The sequence below is a fragment of the Balearica regulorum genome, chromosome 22 (assembly GCF_011004875.1).
Source record: "Balearica regulorum gibbericeps isolate bBalReg1 chromosome 22, bBalReg1.pri, whole genome shotgun sequence".
Lineage (NCBI taxonomy): Eukaryota > Metazoa > Chordata > Aves > Gruiformes > Gruidae > Balearica > Balearica regulorum.
Window position 1 is genome coordinate 7244153 of NC_046205.1, and position 16161 is coordinate 7260313.

At 65.5% G+C, this 16161-nt stretch overlaps 1 protein-coding gene across 2 annotated transcripts; it reads left to right on the top strand.

Moving 5' to 3' along the window:
- The first annotated feature begins 2020 nt into the window (after positions 1 to 2020).
- Positions 2021 to 10827, top strand: TINAGL1 (tubulointerstitial nephritis antigen like 1). 2 transcript variants are annotated; one of them, XM_075774107.1, is made up of 12 exons: positions 2021 to 2391; positions 2860 to 3242; positions 4053 to 4116; positions 6001 to 6093; positions 6189 to 6303; positions 7321 to 7444; positions 7573 to 7723; positions 7955 to 8138; positions 8438 to 8483; positions 8993 to 9116; positions 9602 to 9647; positions 9821 to 10827. In XM_075774107.1, exons 1-12 carry the CDS (start codon positions 2036 to 2038, stop codon positions 9959 to 9961), a joined length of 1827 nt encoding a protein of 608 aa, XP_075630222.1. In that variant the 5' UTR covers positions 2021 to 2035; the 3' UTR covers positions 9962 to 10827. The 2 variants fall into 2 exon arrangements, with proteins under 2 accessions (XP_075630222.1, XP_075630223.1); XM_075774108.1 differs by having other exon boundaries at positions 2911 to 3242.
- Positions 10828 to 16161: the final 5334 nt, after the last annotated feature.

Here is a 16161-nt window from a genome sequence, read left to right on the forward strand (position 1 = left end):
TTTCCTGGCTGCCTCTCGCCAACAAACGCATTCCTGGCTCGTCCCGGAGCACTGGGCTGTGCTGAGCACCACGGGGCCAGCACCTCCCTGCCCTGGCTGCACCGGCCCCGCTGCCCCCAGAGCTGCCCCAGCCTGCTGGGATGGGGGTCTTGGGGTGACTCAGGTCCCCCCACCCCACTGAGTGCCGAGTGGGGCGCGATCCCCAGGGAGCCTCGGCCGCCGCCAGTGCTGCGCAGTCTGGCTCGCGTGCGGGGCTCCTTTGAAGCAGAAACTTTGAAGGGGAAGCCAGGACGCGGCAGCAAACGGAAAGCCCCGAGTGGGCGAGCTGTGCCGGGGCAGCGCTGCACCAGCCTCTGCCCAACTCCCCCGGCCAGCTGGGTGGCTTTCCCGGGTGGGTTTGGAGGGATGCGTCGCTGCAGCTGCGGGGTCTTCACCCTACCACGGAGTTGTGCATCGCCAGGGGTGCTCACCCTGCACCCCACAGGGACAGCAGCACCGTGCAATGGGTGCAGCTCGGCAGAGCCCGTGCGTGTCCCTGCTGTGCTGGGGGGAGGGTATCTGGGGACGACCCACCTGGGTCTGGGCTCTTTCCACGACTCCACGCAGTGGGGGCCGGGTGCTGGGACCTTCTCTCTCCCCCAGAGCAGCCGCAGGTGGCTGCAGCAAGGGCAGGGCAGGCGTGCGTGCCAGCCCACGGCGCTCGGCTCTGCCTCCCGCAGCCATGTGGGCCCAAGGTGCCCAGGCTGGACTTTGCCCTCTTCCACCTTGGCTCCCCCACGTGTGCCACTCCCCGGAGCAGGGACAGGCTTGGCTGGCAGGGACACGCAGGGGAGAAAATGCCAATGGCAGGGACAGAGTGAGCCATGACCCTGCAGCGTCAGCTCGCCCCATCCCACCAAGAGCGACGCTTGGCACGCCGAGCACGGCTGCAGGAAGAGGGGGGGTGTCTCGCAAGCACTTGAGCTGTCACTGCTCCCACCTCCGCACACAAGCTCTTATCGGCCGGGGTGGGCTGGGGGCTGCAACAGGAACGGGAAGGGCCAGCTCTGCCGGCAGCGCCCCACGGCATCCTCTGCTGCTGCAGGGAGCTGCCTGGCAGGAGCACAAGGACCAGGACCGGCAGCAGAAGCTGGGGATGTCCTTTTCACCAGTGGCTTTGCTTTGTCCCTTGAGGGTCTTGGGGTATTCATGACTCACTCTGGATTCCTGTCAGTCCCGAGAAAGTATGTGTGGTTGGAGACAGCCAGACTCCGGGCCGGACTCAGTTCCTTCCTGAGGTGCTCAGCAGCCCTCCAGCTCAGCACGCTCTGCCCAAGGCCGCGCTTGCAGAAAAAGGCCAATCCTCGAGCGCTGGCCAGGCAGCCGGGCGGGGGTCCCAGCAGATGGGGATCTCGCAGGACCTTCCTTTGGACACCCAGAGCACCTCAAGGTCTGAGGGAGCAGGTTGCAGTGGGTTGCAGTGCTCCCCACGCACAGGGTGCAAGCACTGGCTATAGCATCCTCCCCGCAGGCTGCAGCGGGGAGCCCAGAGCCCCCCAGCCCACGGCCCCTTGGCTCAGCCCCTGCTCCTGGCTCCCGCCGCCGCCCGGGGAACCCCCCGTTGCCTCCTGCCACCCACGGTGCCTCCCATCCTGCCTGCCATGAGGCATCTTCCAGGAATCCTTTGGCAGCGCCCGGGAGATGCTCCTCGTGGGCCAGAGGCAGGCAGGAGCCCCCGGGGCAGGCAGGAGCCCCCGGGGGCAGGCAGCCAAAGCCCTGCAGCGAGCGCTGGTGCCGCAGAGGGAACCGGAGCCTGCGGGGCGGCCAAGACCCCCCCTCCCAGCCCACCTGGCTGGATGCTGGTGCTGGCAGTGGGGACACAGGGCTGACTCCAAGTGACAGTGGCTCCTTGTCCCGGGCTATGATGGGATGTCCCTGTCTCGCTTCCATCCAGCTGCCTGCACGGCAGCCGGGGTGCTGGGAGGGGGGAGTCAGGCAGCCCCCCTCTCCTCCTCTCCCTACACCCTGCCCCGGGCAGCAGTGGGGAACCCCCTGGATGGAGCGGGGGGTGCTGGCAGCGCTGCCGGGACCCCCGAGTTTGCGAGGGCACGGGGTGGGGGGGCGCGGGGAGCAGGAAACCCCCGGCCCCGCGGGGGAGGAGGTGCCGCCGGGGACCCCGGCCGGGGGGCGTCGGGACCGCGGTTCTCCCGCCCGCCCCGACGGGAGCCCCGGGCCCGACCCCCGCCCCGTCCCGCTCCGCTCCGCTCCGCCCGGGGAGGGGCAGCGCGGCCCGGCCGGATCGTGGCTGCCGCCGGCGCCTCCCCGCGCCCCCCCGCCGGGGCGCGGCTATAAGGAGCGGCGGGGCCGGAGGAGGCGCTCGGCGGCGGCGGCGTGGAACGGCGGGTGCGGCAGGTACGGGACGGGACGGGACGGGACGGGGGGGGGTCGTGCCCCGGGGGTTCCTTGGACCAGCCCCCCCTCCCCTTCTCCCGCGGTCCCCAGCGTCCCCCACGGGCTGAGACCTGGGAACTCATCGCACTGCCCGCGCCTCCGCGGACCGGGTGCCCTGGGGAGCCCCGTCCTGCTGGGGTTTTGCTTCTGGAGCGAGGGGTTAAGGTGCGGGTGGGCACGGCCCCCCCCCGGGGAGTGAGCACCCAGGGAGGAGCCGGGGTTCTGAGGCGTCGTGCTGCAGGTCCCCGGAGCCAGGGTGGTCGCAAGGGGAGTTAAGAAACCTGAAGATTTTGGGCGTCCTGGGGGAGGAGGACAGGGTGGGGGTGAGATGGCCCGGGAGACGGCTCGGGGCTCGGTGGGTGCCGGCCGGGGTGGGTGACCTAGCGGGATGGGGCTGGAGTAGGGTGTGGAGCTGCCCTGTGCCCACAGGACCCCCGGCCCCGGGCTGCCCCCCACCTGCTCACCGCCCTCCCTCTGCAGCGGCTGCAGGTCTGGGGACATCGCCAGCAACATGCGCCTGCTGCGGGCCCTGCTCTGCCTCTGGCCGCTGGCCCAGGCGGCCCTGGCTTCCCGGGTGCGCACCCGCCGGGAGCTGGCCCCTGGCTTGTATGAGCACGGGGTCTACGATGCCAGCGGGTCCTACTGCCAGCGAGGGGACGTCTGCTGCCACGGCCGCGACGACGGCTGCACCGTGCCCTACCACGACACCCTCTGCTACTGCGACCTCTTCTGCAACCGCACCATCTCTGACTGCTGCCCTGACTTCTGGGAGTACTGCCTGGGCATCCCGGCCCCCTTCCCCAAAGCCCCAGGTGAGGGTCCGTGGGTGCCAGGGACCGGCCCTGGGGTGCCCGATGTGCCGAGTGATGCCGCTGGTGCCCCTCGGGAGAACGGATGGAGCTGGATGTGGCACCCCACAGCCCTGCCCTCACTGCAGAGCTGCTCTGCACCCCTCGGAGCTGGGAAAACTTGTGCAAAGTGGCTGGGCTGGGGCTGGGCTCCCAAAAACGGGGCCGGGAGCGGCCTGTGGCCCCACAGCCCATGCCCTGCACCTCCCCACGGGCAGAGCTGCGGAGGGCAAAGGGGCAGCTCCAGTGGTGTGTACCTGTGGGGCAGAGTGGGGGGGGGGCTCCATCCCGCCTTCCCCGGTCACGTCTGGGGCAGGCGGATGCTGGCCCTGACTTCACCCGCCTGGCAGCTGGGGCGGGCAGGGCGGACGGGGGCGAGAAGGGGGCACGGGCAGCCCCTGCCGCGCTGCACAAGGCTCTCTAAGAAGTCCCTGCAGAGCAGAGCCAGCTCCCGGGTACAACTGGCCCCTTTATCCCCGTCCCGCCAGACTGTGCGTGCGAGGCCGGCTCTGCTCGGCAGCCCCACGTGCAGCCCCACGGTTAACCCTCCTGGTGCTGGGCCAGCCCTGCTCCCGCCCTGCACCATGGGGCACAAGCCGGACCCGTTGTATCCCGGCTGGACGGGCACGCAGGTGTGGAGGTGCCGAGCTGCAGCTGGCTTTAAGGGCTGCATTTATTCTCCCCTTGGTATTTACCCCCTGGAGCCATGGGGGTGCTGGCGGGACCCCCGATGCAGCCAAGGTGCTCACCGGGGCTTTCCCCTCTTCCATCCAGGCTGTGCCCGTGCCGGCCGCAGCTACCCCACCGGAGCCACGTACCGGGAGAACTGCAACCTGTGGTGAGTGCCTCCGTGCTCCTCGCGCCATGCGGGCACTGCCGGTGCGGTGCTGGCACGCTGCCTGCCCGGACGATGGACGTCGGGGGGCTGCGAGCACCATGGCTGCCGGCAGCCGGCTCGGCGGGAGCGGGAGCACAGAGCCCGAGCTGGGTGGCGGGGGCTGGTGCCAAACGCCTTTACTCTGGCGTATTCAGAGCTGAGAGCCCGGGGCCTTGAGCCGCTCCCAAGTTTCAGCACATGCCTTTGTGGGAGCCGCTCACTCTGCCGGGTTAGTGCGCGGCCGGGCTGGCTGCGGGCTGCCGACACGGGCCCGGCGCTGCCGGCGTTTTTCTGGCCACGCTGGTCCAAGCCCAGCTTGCCCGAGCTTGACGGGACGCGTCTGCAGCTGGCAGCCGTGGCGGCGCCGTGCCAAGCGGCCAGAGTCCGGCCCTGCCGCCTGCCTGGGTGCAAGCAGCCCGTCCGTGCTGCGTGCCAGGAGCTCGCTGTTTGCAGCGTGGGGTTTATCTGGAAACGGCTGCGGTGGTATTAATGGCATCCCGGAGGTGGGGGATAGGGGAACCTGCAGGCGCAGATCTGCCCGTAGACAAGGAGCAAGCACAGCGGGGCTGGCTGGCTCGCAGCGATGTGGCAGATAAGGAAAATCAAAGGCTCTGTCTAGGGCGTGTGTGAGGGCATGAACACGTGTGTGTGCACGTGTGTGCAGGCGTGTGTGCTAGAGCTGGAGGTGAAAAACCAGCCCGACCCCTCCCCGAAGCCCCGGCGTTTCTCCGGGACAGTGTGCGGAGGCATGCAGGGCTGGAGGCTGTCCCCGAGCCCCAGGGTGGTCGAGGTCCCCGAGCTGCGCACTTGGATGAGCGGTCCCTGCTGCTGGGAAAGCATCCTGTCCCCAGCAGCGCTGGCCCTTGGGGGCCGAGGCTCTTCTGCCAAAATCCTCTTCCCCCGCACTTGGCGCCTGGAGAGCATCAGTTCCTGCAGCGCTTCACCCCAGACCTTGTCCCTGCCCTGTTCCCGCGGGGCCGGGGGGGGTTGGCAGCGGGGGGATGCAATGCCCGGGTGAAGCAGGGGGTGTTGTCGTGGGCACCCAGTGGGCTGCACCCCGAGGTGCTCCCGTGGGAGTCCCCGGGGAGTTCACAGCAGATGCGGGGTCAGCAGCGCTCACCAGGAGCGCTCGGGGTTGGGGCTGGGGCGAGTGCCAGGGGTGCAGGTGCCACCGGCGGGATCGGGGCCGGGCTGGCGGGACACGGCTCGGCCTCGCACGGCTCCTTAAAAGGGAAGAGCGAGCCGGGAGCTCGGCCGGCGGGCAGGAGGGAGCATGCCAAGCATTGCTGACCGTGGAGGGGGAGCACAGCCCAGGGCTCCCCAGGGGCACCCGGACCCGGCACATCCCCCCCCCCCGCAGCCCCCCCCCGCCCTGGGTCTCCCTGTGGGTGCTGCGGGGCTCCCAGCTAACCTGGCCAGAGCAGCTCACCCCGGGGTGGGGGGGCACTGCCAGCCCCGAACCCCCTCCCCGGGCTGGCGTCCAAGCCCCGCTCTGATGTCTGCAGGCCTGGCTGCTTTTCAGCTGATTTTCCATCCCATGCTCTGTCTGCCCCCAGGGCTCTTCCGGGGACCGGGGCGGGGGGGGGGGGGGGGGGGACAGCCCCCAGGGCCATGCAGAGGGCTGCCCGCCGGCTCCTGGCCCAACCTCACCCCGTCCTGAGGTGCTGAGCCGCAGTGTGACCCCCAGACCCCGCTGCAGAAGCAGCCCCAGCCCCTCACTGGCTGCCCATGATGGCAGCGGGTCCTCGGCTGGGTGGGGGCAGCACCCGCCTGGGGTCCCCCGGTCACCCCAGGGACACCGTCCCTCCCCATCTGACCGTCCCCCCGGTGCCGTTCCCCCCGCAGCACCTGCGGCCCCGGCGGGCAGTGGCAGTGCGAGGACCACGCCTGCCTGATGGACGGGGAGCTGATCGACGCCATCAACAGGGGCAATTATGGGTAAGGACGGGGCACCGGGGGGATGGGGAAAGGGATGCTTCGCCCCTCGGTGCTTTTTGGGGCATCCCTGACCCGTGCTCCCTCCTGCCGCACAGCTGGAGAGCCGCCAACTACAGCCAGTTTTGGGGCATGACGCTGGAGGACGGGATCCGGCACCGCCTGGGCACCTTCCGACCCTCTCCCACCGTCATGAACATGAACGAGATGCATGTGAGTCACCCTCCCCGGGCCCCTTGGATGCAAGGGGAAACTGAGGCACGCCGAGAGTTGAGCCTGCCTGTTGCATGGCTTCACCCAATGCTTCACCATCCCCTTGGCTAGCGATGTCCCCACGGTGTCCCCGTCCCCGGGAAGGGGCTCTGCAGCTGGGGGGAGGCAGGGAAGGGGCCGTGTCGGGTGGGTGCCGCGGGCAGCCCTTGTGTTTGGAGACAGCAGCTCAGCAAATTCCCCCTGACAATCCCCGAGCTGCCAGTGTTGTTTTTTTACCCCGCTTCTCCGTGCCGGTTTCCCATCGGAAAGCTGGCCCCGCAGCTGCTGAGTCGGCAGAGCCGGCTGCGCCAGCACTTTGTGAGCGGGGTGCCTCTACCTGCCCCCGGGCTGCACCCGAAACCAGCCCCCGTTTGGGGTGGACAGTGGCCGGGTGTCCCATGGGTGCTGGTGAGGAGCGAGCGACGCGCGCGGTGCACGCTCAGCGCCGTGGCCTTGACTCCCGGCTAGGTTTAATTTTAGAGGCGCTTCTTGCACTGAGATAAGCTGCGTGTCACGACCGTGTCCTCCCCAGGAAGGCTGAGGCCGGGGTGGGCGCACCGTCCCATCCCTCCCCAAAGCGGAAAGGCGGGGGGGGGGGGGTGAGTCAGCGGCCAGGCGAGAGCTGGCCAGAGGCCGTAACGATGGGCTCGAGGCACCCGGTGCTGTGCACTTGCAGCAGGGCAGCGCTGCCCTTGCTGGGGCCTGAGACCGGACACTTGGTGCTGTTGTTGCACAAGGAGCTTCTGGGGCTGAGGAGCCCAAATTTAGGGAAAGCTGAGGGATCCGGTTCCTCTGGAACAAGAGGGCATTCAGGTGCTGGTCATCCCCGTCCCAAGGGGCCCTGCACTGGGGCTGGGGGATGCTAACGCTGGCGGGGGGCCACGGCTCCGAGGGTGCCCCGGGAGCTGCTGGGGATGGGCGGCTGCGGGCGGGGGGGTCCCTGTGAGGTGAGCACCCCTCATGGCTCTGCCTCTGCAGGTGAACATGGACTCCAACGAGGTGCTGCCCCGCCACTTTGATGCAGCCGCGAAGTGGCCCGGGATGATCCACCAGCCCCTGGACCAGGGCAACTGCGCCGGTTCCTGGGCTTTCTCCACGGCGGGTGAGATGGCACGGGACAGGGTGGGGTGGCCGGTGGGCACGGGCACTAAACCTGCTGCTGCGGGGCTGGGGAGCGGGGCAGGACCTGGGGGAGCAGCTGCCGCTCCCTGACCCCCCGCTCGCTCCCAGCCGTCGCCTCGGACCGCATCTCCATCCACTCCATGGGACACATGACGCCAGCCCTGTCACCCCAAAACCTCCTGTCCTGTGACACCCGCAACCAGCGGGGCTGCAGCGGGGGACGGCTGGACGGCGCCTGGTGGTACCTCCGCAGGCGGGGGTGAGTGGGGACGGGATGGCAGAGGCTGCCCCGGTGCTGGGGTGGGATAAGGGGCTTCAAGGCTCAGGGGTGCCCCGTGCACATCCTGTCCCCAGGGCAAGCGGGGACCGAGGGCTGCCAGCCCTGGTGGGATGGAGAGTGGGGTTTTGGAGAGGGGGTTTTGGGGAAGAGGGGTTTGGGGATGGAGCCGGGTGGTCCTTCCCCTCCTCATGTCCTTGTCCCTCGGCCCAGGGTGGTGACGGACGAGTGCTACCCCTTCACCAGCCCGGAGAGCCAGCCGGCGGCACAGCCCTGCATGATGCACAGCCGCTCCGCGGGCAGGGGCAAGCGGCAGGCGACAGCGCGCTGCCCCAACCCCCAGACCCACGCCAACGAGATCTACCAGTCCACCCCTGCCTACCGCCTCTCCTCCAGCGTGAGTGCCCGCGGGACGGGCAGGGCAGGGCAGAGCTGCCAGCGTGGGCGAAGCGGGAGCCCTTTGGTGTGGGGAGCGGGAAGGGGCTTGGCTCGGGGTGGTTTGCCTGGGAAAGCCGAGTTTGGAGGTGAAGCTGGGAAAAACCCACTGCGAAGCCCCCAGGGCAGCTGCTTCTCCACCCGGCATCTCCACAGCACCCACCCGTGGGGGCCAGGGCAGCCTCTGCCTGCGGCCCCGGGGGGTGGGGAGGGCAGTGCCGGGGGTCCCGGCCCCGGTACCACCCAGCTCTGTGCTTGCAGGAGAAGGAGATCATGAAGGAGCTGCTGGAGAACGGCCCTGTGCAAGGTAGGGAGCCGGCCGGGGCACCCCACCCGCGTACCCCCAAGTTGGGTGCAGCAGTGGCTGGGGGGACAAGGTGGGTGGGGGACGCTGCCCTGCCAGGGGCCGGGGTGGGAGCCAGCCACCCCCCCCCCGCAGCTGCGCTCCCTGCTTAATGTTTAGCCACATGTCCGGGCAGCGCCGGGCTCTTGCCGGCCCCGGGGTGCCCATCACGCTGCCCACACCAGCGGGCACTTGTTGCTCATTAACTTCTGAGATTTAATCTCCCTCTCAGCAGTTGGTTTTGTTTAATTTTATTTTTTTTTTAATCCTCCTCTGAGTTTTGTCACATCACCGGGGGAGGATCTGGCTGCTGCCGTCCCTCCTCCTGGGCGATGGCCCGTGTCCCCGGTGCCCGTATCCTCCACCCTGGGGGGTGTGGAGCCCCGGGAGCTTGGCACCCCATCCCTCGGAGCTTGGCACCCCGTCCCTCGGGACAGGACCAGCACCCCCAGACCCTCTCCCCCCACCCACAGCCATCCTGGAGGTGCACGAGGATTTCTTCATGTACAAGAGCGGGATCTATCGGCACACGCCGGTGGCCGAGGGGAAGGGGCCAAAGCACCAGAGACACGGGACCCACTCAGTCAAAATCACCGGGTAGGTGGGGGGTGGCTGGGGGGGGGTGAGGAGAGCCCTGCTCCGGCAGGAGAGGTGTTTTCTTCATGGGAGGAAAGGCATCCCCTTCCTCCAGCCAGGGAGAGGAGGTGAGGAGGGAAGGGAGGTGCAGGGTGGGATGGGGGGGAGCCCTGCGGGGGGGCAGTGCTTGCCCCGGGGCTGTGGCCACAAGTGACATGAAAGCACGGTGCTCAGCCACCCACGGAGGGAGGCAGGTTGGAGGTGCAGGGGCTGAGGAGGGGAGCGGGTCCCACTGCCGTGTGCCGGCAGCTTCCTTCCTCCTCGCCATGGCTAAATATACCTGCCTGTATTTTGGGAGCGGACGTAAATACCTCGGCCTGGCCCTCGGGGAGGTGCCGGGGCCAGGAAACAAGCAGGATCAACATCGCAGTGCCTGGTGGGGTGATGCCCACAGCCCGAGGGGGTGCCCCGGGACCCCCACTCACTGCCCTGCCCTTCCAATGCAGGTGGGGAGAAGAGCAGCTGCCTGATGGCCAGACCCAGAAATACTGGGTGAGTGTTGGCGGGTGTCATGAGTTTGTTGGGGCTCAGTCATTGGGTGCAAGAGCTGCTTTCCCATGCCCGGGTGGGATTCAGCTCAGGGACTGGGGGGGGTGGGTGGTGTTGAGCTGGACTACCCAGTGCTGAGCCGTGTCCCATTTCCCACCCCCCCCTCCCCCCCACAGACCGCAGCCAACTCCTGGGGCACGGCGTGGGGCGAGGGTGGCCATTTCCGCATCGCCCGCGGCGTCAACGAGTGCGAGGTGGAGACCTTCGTGGTGGGCGTCTGGGGCCGCGTCAGCATGGAGGACATGCCCCACAAATGAGCGCCCCGCTGCCCACGGTGCCCCCACCCTGGGGCCCCCCAGCCCCGCAGATGTCCTTGTTCCCACGATGGCCCTGCCCAGCACCGCAGCCCCTCCGTCCCCTCCCGGGGGCACCCGTGGGGTGGGACCCCCGCACAGCCCCCGTGCCGCCGGGCAGGGGGATGGGACTGTTCCCTGGGTCCCGTTCCCTGGGTCCCCGTCCCTGGGGGCCGCGTGCCCCCGCTGTGCTGACACGGCGGCTGGGTGCAGTGGTGCGTGCACGGGGCGTGCGACCGGGGGTGCCTGTCCTGCGTCCCGTGGGATTTACCCGCTAATCCCCCTGCCCCAGGGCTCGGCTGGGCTTCGGTGGTGGCTGGGGGCTCTGCAAAGGTGGCTGCCCCCACCCCAGCCAGCACTGGTGGCTTCTCTGCCCTCCTCCCACCGCCCAGCGCGGGCGGGCACGTGCACGGGGAGCCCTGCAGCGGGACCCCCGGGGCTCCTGCACCCCCATATCTGCACCCCCCCAGCTTCCCTGGAGCTGGAGGGCTAAAATAACCCAGCAGTGCCGGGGGGGGGGGGGTGTTCATCCGTGCCCCCAGGGCTGGAGGTGCCCCGAGGCAGATGTTGCCAGCTGGAGAAAGGGCTGGGGTCCCCGCCGTCCCCCCGCCCGTCGCTATGGTGCTATGGCCCCTGCCACCCCCCCAGGACTGCGGGGACAGGGCAGGGCTCAGCCCCGCAGTGTCCCCGTCCCCGTGGGGCCACAATCCGGGACCACGCAGCAGCACAGCCCAGGTCCCCCGTCCCCCCCCCGCCCCGGGCTGTACTTTTAAGACTTTTTGTATTTATTTTGCTTTTTATTATTTGTAAATAAACTTTTTGAAGGCTCAGCGCCAGGACGGTCCGCTCCTTCCCCAGCCCTGTGCCATGGGGGGGTGTGGGGGTGTGGGGGTGTGCGTATGGCCCCGCTGCCTCCCGCCTGCCCCGTCCCGTCCCGGGGGACACGCAGCCGTGGCCGCAGGAAGGGCTGTGGGCAGAGATAAGGCCCCGGTCATTGTTCACCGTCCGGCCCCGCCGGCTCCCCGTGACCTTGGGCCGCACCGGCAGCAGCGCTGGACCCGCCACGGGCACGCGCAGCCGCACGGGCTGCTGCAGCCAGGAGTGCCACAGCAGCCAGGAGTGTCACCACAGCCACGAGTGTCACCATAGCTGTGAGTGCCACGGCAGCCAGGAGTGTCACCATAGCTGTGAGTGCCACCGTAGCTGTGAGTGCCACGGCAGCCAGGAGTGCCACGGCAGCCAGGAGTGTCACCACAGCCACGAGTGTCACCATAGCTGTGAGTGCCACGGCAGCCAGGAGTGTCACCATAGCTGTGAGTGCCACCGTAGCTGTGAGTGCCACGGCAGCCAGGAGTGTCACCACAGCCACGAGTGCCATGGCAGCCAGGAGTGTCACCACAGCCACGAGTGCCACCATAGCTGTGAGTGCCACCACAGCCAGGAGTGTCACCATAGCTGTGAGTGCCACCGTAGCTGTGAGTGCCACGGCAGCCAGGAGTGTCACCACAGCCACGAGTGTCACCATAGCTGTGAGTGCCACGGCAGCCAGGAGTGCCACGGCAGCCAGGAGTGTCACCACAGCCACGAGTGCCACCATAGCTGTGAGTGCCACCACAGCCAGGAGTGTCACCATAGCTGTGAGTGGCACCACAGCCACGAGTGCCACCATAGCTGTGAGTGCCACGGCAGCCAGGAGTGTCACCACAGCCACGAGTGTCACCATAGCTGTGAGTGCCACCATAGCTGTGAGTGCCACCGTAGCTGTGAGTGCCACCGTAGCTGTGAGTGCCACGGCAGCCACACGTGCCACGGCAGTGGGGCCATGGGTGGGGAGGGTCGAGCAGGCCCGTGGGGGGAGAATGTCGCTTTTTACAACGTGATTTATTCCTCGTCCCTCCTCTGTCATGTGGGGGTGTGGGGGGGGGTGGGGGTGTGTGTGTCCCCGTGTGTGTGGGGGGGTGTGTCCGTGTGTGTGTGTCTGTGTGTGTGTCCGTGTGTGTGTCTGTGTGTGTGTGTGTCCGTGTGTGTGTCCGTGTGTGTGTGTGTCCGTGTGTGTGTCCGTGTGTGTCCGTGTGTGTGTGTGTGTCCATGTGTGTCTGTGTGTGTCCGTGTGTGTGTGTCCGTGTGTGTGTGTCCGTGTGTGTCCGTGTGTGTGTGTGTGTCCGTGTGTGTCCGTGTGTGTGTCCGTGTGTGTCCGTGTGTGTGTGTCCGTGTGTGTCCGTGTGTGTCCGTGTGTCCGTGTGTGTCCGTGTGTGTCCGTGTGTGTCCGTGTGTGTGTCCGTGTGTGTCCGTGTGTGTGTGTGTGTGTCCATGTGTGTCTGTGTGTGTCCGTGTGTGTGTGTCCGTGTGTGTGTGTCCGTGTGTGTCCGTGTGTGTGTGTGTGTCCGTGTGTGTCCGTGTGTGTGTCCGTGTGTGTCCGTGTGTGTGTGTCCGTGTGTGTCCGTGTGTGTCCGTGTGTCCGTGTGTGTCCGTGTGTGTGTCCGTGTGTGTGTGTCCGTGTGTGTCCGTGTGTGTCCGTGTGTCCGTGTGTGTCCGTGTGTGTCCGTGTGTGTGTGTCCGTGTGTCCCCGTGTGTGTCCGTGTGTCCGTGTGTGTCCGTGTGTGTGTGTCCGTGTGTGTCCATGTGTGTCCGTGTGTGTCCGTGTGTCCGTGTGTGTCCGTGTGTGTGTGTCCGTGTGTGTCCATGTGTGTCCGTGTGTGTGTGTGTGTCCGTGTGTGTCCGTGTGTGTCCGTGTGTGTCCGTGTGTGTGTGTGTCCGTGTGTGTGTGTCCGTGTGTGTGTGTCCGTGTGTGTGTGTCCGTGTGTGTCCGTGTGTGTCCGTGTGTCCGTGTGTGTCCGTGTGTGTCCGTGTGTGTGTGTCCGTGTGTCCCCGTGTGTGTCCGTGTGTCCGTGTGTGTCCGTGTGTGTGTGTCCGTGTGTGTCCATGTGTGTCCGTGTGTGTCCGTGTGTCCGTGTGTGTCCGTGTGTGTGTGTCCGTGTGTGTCCATGTGTGTCCGTGTGTGTGTGTGTGTCCGTGTGTGTCCGTGTGTGTCCGTGTGTGTCCGTGTGTGTGTGTGTCCGTGTGTGTGTGTCCGTGTGTGTGTGTCCGTGTGTGTGTGTCCGTGTGTGTCCGTGTGTGTCCGTGTGTCCGTGTGTGTCCGTGTGTGTCCGTGTGTGTGTGTCCGTGTGTCCCCGTGTGTGTCCGTGTGTCCGTGTGTGTCCGTGTGTGTGTGTCCGTGTGTGTCCATGTGTGTCCGTGTGTGTCCGTGTGTCCGTGTGTGTCCGTGTGTGTGTGTCCGTGTGTGTCCATGTGTGTCCGTGTGTGTGTGTGTGTCCGTGTGTGTCCGTGTGTGTCCGTGTGTGTCCGTGTGTGTGTGTGTCCGTGTGTGTGTGTCCGTGTGTGTGTGTCCGTGTGTGTGTGTCCGTGTGTGTGTGTCCGTGTGTGTCCGTGTGTGTCCGTGTGTGTGTGTGTGTGTCCGTGTGTGTGTGTCTGTGTGTGTCCGTGTGTGTGTGTCCGTGTGTGTGTGTCCGTGTGTGTCCGTGTGTGTCCGTGTGTGTCCGTGTGTGTGTCCGTGTGTGTCCGTGTGTGTGTCCGTGTGTGTCCGTGTTCCCCCCCCCCCCGTGTCACGGCCGGGCCCGGCACGCGCAGCCTGGAGTGGGGCGCCACCTGGTGGTGCGAGCCTGACGTGCGGGCGGGCACGCGCGGGGGGGGGGGGGTAGGTGGGTGGGTGTCGGTTTTTTATATGTGTGTGTGTATATATATATATATGTATATAATGTCTGTCTGTACACCCAGAGCGGTGTGCTCCAGGGTGCGCAGCTGTTAGAAACAGCGGGGAGAGTGTGTGAGTGTGAGAGTGTGAGTGTGTGTGAGTGTGTGTGAGAGAGTGTGTGTGTGTGAGTGTGTGAGAGTGTGTGTGAGTGTGTGTGAGAGTGTGTGAGTGTGTGTGAGTGTGTGTGAGAGAGTGTGTGAGAGTGTGTGTGAGTGTGAGAGAGTGTGTGAGAGTGTGTGTGAGAGTGTGTGTGTGAGTGTGTGAGTGTGTGTGAGAGAGTGTGTGTGTGAGTGTGTGTGAGTGTGTGTGTGAGAGAGTGTGTGTAAGTGTGTGTGTGTGTGTGTGTGTGTGTGTCAGGACTGGCTGTTTGTTAGTGCGGGGGTATAGAAACAGCCGTGTGAGCGCGTGTGTGCGATAGCTGTAGCTATAGAGCTAGACACACAAACCCAAACCAATCCAGTGGGGTTTGTTCGGCCACGGACACCGCTGGGGTTACAAAGCCACACACTCTGTTTGGGGTTTTTACACACACACACACACTCTCACACACTCACACACTGGTAGCTGTTTGGTTTTTAAATATATAAATTGCATTGTCTGTTAGTGTCTCTGTCTTGATGTGTATAAAACCAGCGGTGGCTGGTCGTGTGTGTATAGACACACACACACGGTATTGGGTAAGAGTGTGCGTCTGTACACACACACACACACACACACGGTATCGGGTAAGAGTGTGCGTCTGTACACACACACACACACACGGTATTGGGTAAGAGTGTGCATCTGTACACACACACACACACACACACACGGTATTGGGTAAGAGTGTGCGTCTGTACGCACACACACACACACACACGGTATCGGGTAAGAGTGTGCGTCTGTACACACACACACACACACGGTATTGGGTAAGAGTGTGCGTCTGTACACACACACACACACACGGTATTGGGTAAGAGTGTGCGTCTGTACACACACACACACACACACGGTATCGGGTAAGAGTGTGCGTCTGTACACACACACGCACAGCGGGGTATCTGTTACTCTGTGTGTAGGTGTACGTACTGGGGGGGGGGTGTCTATTAGTGTGTTTGTGCACACACACACACGGCTGTGTGTTACGCTGTGTGTGTACATATACACCCCGTGTGTATTTATATGTGTACACACACACACAGAGGGTGTCAGTGTGTCTCTGCGTGTGCAGTGTGATGTTTGTGGACACGCCCATACCCAGGGTTATCTGTTTGTGTGTATATATGCACGGGGGGGGTGTGCGTGTGCGCGCGTGTATACACACAGCCGCACTCCTCTGCAGCTGCACACGCTCTGACAGACTTCCCTGGCTATTTCACACGTGCAGCACACACGCGTGTGCCTGTGGGCCGCCTGGGATCCAGCCGAGCCCCTGAGGAGTGGGGGGCTCTGGGGTGGTTTATCCTGGGGAACCGGCAGCCCTGCCGGGGGGGGGTACCCAGGCGGGGTCGGGCTCCTCGCCCACGGCCCGAAGAGGAAAACGCCTCCGGCTGGGCCGGGGGGGTTGGACCGGCCATGAGGAAAGGTTTCTTCCCCCAAAGGGCTGCCCCAGGCGGTGGTGGAGTCCCCAGTGTGTTGCGAAGCCGCGTAGATGTGGTGCTTGGGGACGTGGCGTGGCCGTGGGCTGGGCAGCGCGGGGGTAACGGCTGGACTCCATGACGTGATGGCTCCTTCCCACATTCCGTGACTCTGTACACACCTACACACACTCACTCACGCCCAGCTGGGGTCACCCCCATCATCCCTGCTGGGGACGGAGGGGTGACAGTCCCCACAGGCAGTGACAGCCCCAGCGCGGGTGACAGTGTGTGTGTGGGTGGGTGCCCTCTCTGAAAGGCCGGGCAGCTCTGACTCAACAGGAGACGATGAGAAATACTGCTGGAATGATTAGAGATGCTCCAGAACAGAAAGTCCTGCCTTTGGCTGAACTGAGGAAAACACCGACCTCTGGTTACCGCTGCCAAGAGCATCAGAAAAGGTACTCAGCCTTTGAAAGGTTTTCTTTTCTAAAAATTCCTTCAAAGCAACGCACCTCTTCATAGGCACCTCTGAGATCTCTCGCCAAGGCCAATTACAGGATAATCGCCTGGACGTCACGTTAAAACCACAGGGAAGAAAACCTTTGTGTTAGTCAAATCGTTACTCGTACCTCAGCAGGAGCCCTCGGCACCTTATTTTCTCTAAGTTGACACAAAACGTGTAAGAACTAACTCCAGGAAAGCGTGCAGAGCCCTGGGAGCAGCACCCAGAGCAGGGGCACAGAGGGACACGTCCCCTCCCTGCACCCAGAGCTGCTGCTGGCCCCCGAGGGGGGACACGAGGCAGGGCAGCACCCCAGGGAGCCCCTCCACAAACACAACCCACCCAGCGG

What these genes read in the sequence shown, in the direction of transcription:
- TINAGL1 (XM_075774107.1), top strand. Translation starts at nt 2,036, where the DNA reads ATGGAGCGGGGGGTGCTGGCAGCGCTGCCGGGACCCCCGAGTTTGCGA. An exon ending in TGAACATGAACGAGATGCAT is followed by an intron (nt 6,304 to 7,320) that starts GTGAGTCACCCT and finishes CTGCCTCTGCAG; the next exon opens with GTGAACATGGACTCCAACGA. An exon ending in TGGTACCTCCGCAGGCGGGG is followed by an intron (nt 7,724 to 7,954) that starts GTGAGTGGGGAC and finishes CCCTCGGCCCAG; the next exon opens with GGTGGTGACGGACGAGTGCT.